This window comes from Neopelma chrysocephalum, unplaced genomic scaffold (genome assembly GCF_003984885.1).
Source record: "Neopelma chrysocephalum unplaced genomic scaffold, ASM398488v2 Primary Assembly neopelma1_69, whole genome shotgun sequence".
NCBI classification, from domain to species: Eukaryota; Metazoa; Chordata; class Aves; order Passeriformes; family Pipridae; genus Neopelma; species Neopelma chrysocephalum.
Window position 1 is genome coordinate 11,055,963 of NW_020897729.1, and position 4,035 is coordinate 11,059,997.

The 4,035-nt window shown below is 45.5% G+C and overlaps 1 protein-coding gene across 3 annotated transcripts in view; it reads left to right on the forward strand.

The window, feature by feature from the left end:
* Window positions 1-4,035, forward strand: part of VEPH1 (ventricular zone expressed PH domain containing 1) — a 60,142-nt gene that overhangs the window by 6,903 nt on the left and 49,204 nt on the right. For all 3 annotated transcript variants that reach the window (XM_027685704.1, XM_027685703.1, XM_027685705.1), the window contains one exon: window positions 2,270-2,444. In XM_027685704.1, the coding sequence (XP_027541505.1) occupies window positions 2,270-2,444 (175 nt within the window). The remainder of the gene's footprint in view (window positions 1-2,269; window positions 2,445-4,035) is intronic.

The window sequence follows — 4,035 nt, forward strand, 5'->3', positions numbered from 1 at the left end:
TGTGGCTGAACCAAGCCAGGTCATATCCAGAGTTTTGGAGACTGCACTGGGTTGCAGATTCCTCTTTTTGTGAGGTAATTAAAATGAAATGAGGTAGTTCATGGAATCATGGAGTGCTTTGGGTAGGAAGGGACCTCTAAGATCCCTCAGTCCCACCCCCTGCCATGGGCAGGGACACCTTCCACTAGCCCAGGTTGTTCCAAGCCCTGTCCAACCTGGCCTTGGGCACTTCCAGGGATGGGGCAGCCACAACTTAGTTATAAAAGTACATTTGCTGCTCCCTGAAACAGAGCTGTTAATAGCAAGTTCCTTTGCCCCCCCCAAAAAAAGAAAGAAGGCATAAAATGAGGTTGGTTTTTTGTTTTTTTTTTTACAATATGTGAGCGATGGTTGAGGCTGTAATGAAGATAATGAATCTCTGCCAGCTGGGCTGGCTCTCCCAGCAGGTCTCTGTTGATATGAACAGCAGGGAGGTCCCCGAGGTTTGCAAACATCACTAGATCACATTATTGAAATGTGGTCTTTATTATCACCTTCCCATTTTCTGAGTGTGCATTCATGCCCTGATACTTATCGTGGAACAGATGAAACCTTCCTGCTTCCATCTGAATTCCAGCCTTTTCTTAACTAAATATTTTATCTTTATTGGAGGGGGGGGGAAAGAATTGTTCTTTGGAATTCTCTTAGATCTTTTAAATCCCAGTACAAGGGCCAAACCTTATCTTCCCATTCTTCAGTGGGGAGTAGCAGAGTAGAACTTGGAGGCAGCATTTGGCTCCTGCTCAGTGGTGCCTCTCAGCCAAACATAACGAGGCATTATGTTGATTTAAACATGCTGCTGCACGAAGCTCTATTTATTTTAAGGGCTTTTCTCGTTAAAGACACAGTTTTTGGTCCCATGGAAGTTGCCAAAGTGATCTGTCTTGACATCAAGAAGTTTCTGCAGCCCCTTCTCCCTCAGGGGTCTCTGAAAGGGACTGTCCAACCCTTGGCAGGCCTCTGCTGCAAGGAAAAAATCCTCAGAGCCACTTAAATTCTATGGAATAAGGAATAACAGATTTGGTTTTCCTCGGTCTAAATTTAGTCTTTTAAGTGCTGCTCCAGAAGGAAAGTCCAGAAAGTCTGGGCTGCCTTGCTTTGCACTGTTCTGTTGCCTTCTGCAACATCTGGGTTCCAGTGGTTGCCTGGGATTTCAGATGCTAATTAAATATCATCATATTGCAGGATTATTTTCAAAACCAGGGACGTGCTCCAGTTTCAAAGGGCTGTTCAAAAAGTGAGTGGAGAGGAGAGGAAGGCACTGCTTAAGGAGGCTCCAGAGAGGCTGCAGGTCCTTGGTTACACACAAACATCCTCCTGGTTCCGAGGGCACTTGTGGGGGATCTTAAGGGGGAATATATGGCAAATATGTACAGTTTGTACACAGAATTTCGTGTGTATAAATAGTAGCAGAAAACCTTTTCTGACCTGAATGTCAAAACCCAAGTGTGTGTGCAGGTGCCCTGAGATTCCTGAGGCTTGGTGCTGTTTTGGAAATGGAAGTTTGTACTCCTGAAAAACATCAGTTGTCCCTGGTGTTCAGAGAAATTGGGGTTGCCCAGAGAAACTGTGGCTGCCCCTGGATCCCTGGAAGTGTCCAAGGACAGCTTGGACAGGACTTGGAGCAACCTGGGCTAGTGGAAGGTGTCCCTGCCTGTGGCAGGGGGTGGGACTGGATGGGCTTTAAGGTCCCTTCCCACCCAAACTATCCTGGAATTCAATGAATTTAAAAAAAAATGGAAATCTTGCATATGACAGGATAATTAATGACCAAAACCAAAGCTATTGCACTGTGAGCAGGTGTCCCAGTGCACTTACTGGCAGTGACTGCTCCAAGGTGTTTCCCATGCTTTGGGATGAAAATTCCCTGCTCTGTGTGGAGGATGGATACAGCTCCTGGTGTCTTCTCAGAGAACACCAGTCCCAAAATGTCTCATTAGAAGTGTACAGCAGTTAACATTTAATTAGTGCACTTCATATCAGGTTTGCTCCTCTTCTTGCAGAAGACAAAAAAAGGTGCATTATGAACATTTCCCAGTGCAGTAATTTTAAATTTCTTCATTTGCTCTTTCTTACATCTTCCTTCAGTGGTGCTACCAGAACACAACCTTCCTTGACATGTTTGGGGTTTTTTTCTCTTTTTTCCCTCCTCTGCTCAGCACGAGACTTTATATCAATGTATTTTTTTTTTCAGCTGCTTCTTTTTCACTGCTTTTTCCTGGTTTCCCAGAATTACAACCGCCCCCCAGTCATGGCCTTGGCTGTTCCAGTGGCAGTGAAGTTTCTCCAGAGGGGCAACAAGGAGCTGTGCAGGAACATGTCCAGTTATCTCTCCTTGGCTGCCATTGCCAAAGTGGATCTGCTGGCTGAGCACACGGACACCATCGTCAGGAGCGTCCTCCAAGGTAGGAACGTGGACATTTTGGGGGTCAGGATGTGTTAGGTGTGCGTGGGATCCTTAAAAATCTGGAATCCCTAAAATCTGGAATCCTTCTGGTCGGAAAAAGCCTCGAAGATCAAGTCCAGCCATTAGCAAACACATTATACATAAAAATATGAGGCACGTTTGTGTAAAGAAGAAATATGGAAATACCTATAAATGTGATAAAACACGTTAGACACAAACTAACAGCAGATTATCAAGGAATATGGGAATTTGCTGAACCCTGTTGACTGTGGAGGTTTCATTATGGATTGGGTGACCCCCAGGGCAGGAAATCCAGCTGTACTTGTTAATATTCCTGACTAATGGACTTCAAATTATCAGCCATGATACGAGGCACTAGTTCTGGAGCTCTTATCCTTTCTATTAGTGTTCCTGGCAAGCCTCCAGAATAGAAATGGGGATGAAATTAATCCCATTCTGTGGCAAAATAGTCAGATGTAAGATAGAAAAGCTTTGTGGTGGTTCTTTAATTTTGCCTACATTGTTAGCTTTATATGGAATATCGTTGCTAATCTCCTTACATTTTTATTTTTGCAGTTTAAAAAGCCAAAAATATTCATTATTCTATAAAAGGAAATCCAATTTAATTGAAGTAATAAAGTTCCCAGTATTAGTTGTAGCACAGTGCTACTGCAGTAGTAAATTCACTGTTTTGCTTCAAGTAAGGGTAATAATTAGGCAGTTATTGCTAATTACTGCTATTAAAAGAAGATTATTATGGAGATGTTAAGCACTCAAATGTGTGCATTCTTTATTATTTCTTATATTCTTTTAAGACTTGACATTAGTATTTCTGTGCTGACATTGTGCACTGTCACTCAGTGGTAGTAATAAAAGAAATAGAGGGAATTTAGTCACAGGTTTGGGAAAAGTGCTGCATGGCTGAAGGTTTCAGCACGGCTAAGTTGTGTACTTGTGTTGTTCCACCAGCAGATGTTGCTGTGGGTATCAGGTTTGGGAATTCCAGCCGGGAAGAGGGCACCGAACAGGAGAAACGATTTAGTTTTGCGTAGGGGCTCGATCACGCTGTGAATAATTCGTGTTTTGGCCATGAAAAGCTGCGTTTGCAGCAGGCTGAGAACTGCCCTGACAGACTGGTTGCTGAGGGGAGAGGGAAGGGAGAGGGTGAGCTGCTGAGGATGGATTTCCAGAGCAGTTCCTGGAGACAAAGGGCCTTGTTCTGGGGCTGCCCAGCGCGGCCGAGCCTCGTGGCACCAGGGCAGAGCAGCTCTGGCCCCTTGCCGGCGACTGCTGGAGCCAACTGGATTTTGTGATTACTTGGGGCAACTCTTTGGCTGCACAGTCAGGTTCTTATCTCCTCAGCTAAAAAAAGAGCTCTTTGGAAGGAGTGTTTCACTGCTCTGTTCCAGTGAACTCAGCTCCCAAACACGCGCCGGCGACGCCACAGCCCCGTGCCCGCTGTGCCCACACCTCCCACGGGCACGAGGGACCACACTGAGCTATTCCCACTTCCAGGGGACGCCCTGTGATCTGAGAGTCCCGTGGCTGCTCCCCCTTCCAGAGGCACCACGTGGATGCTGCATCCAGCA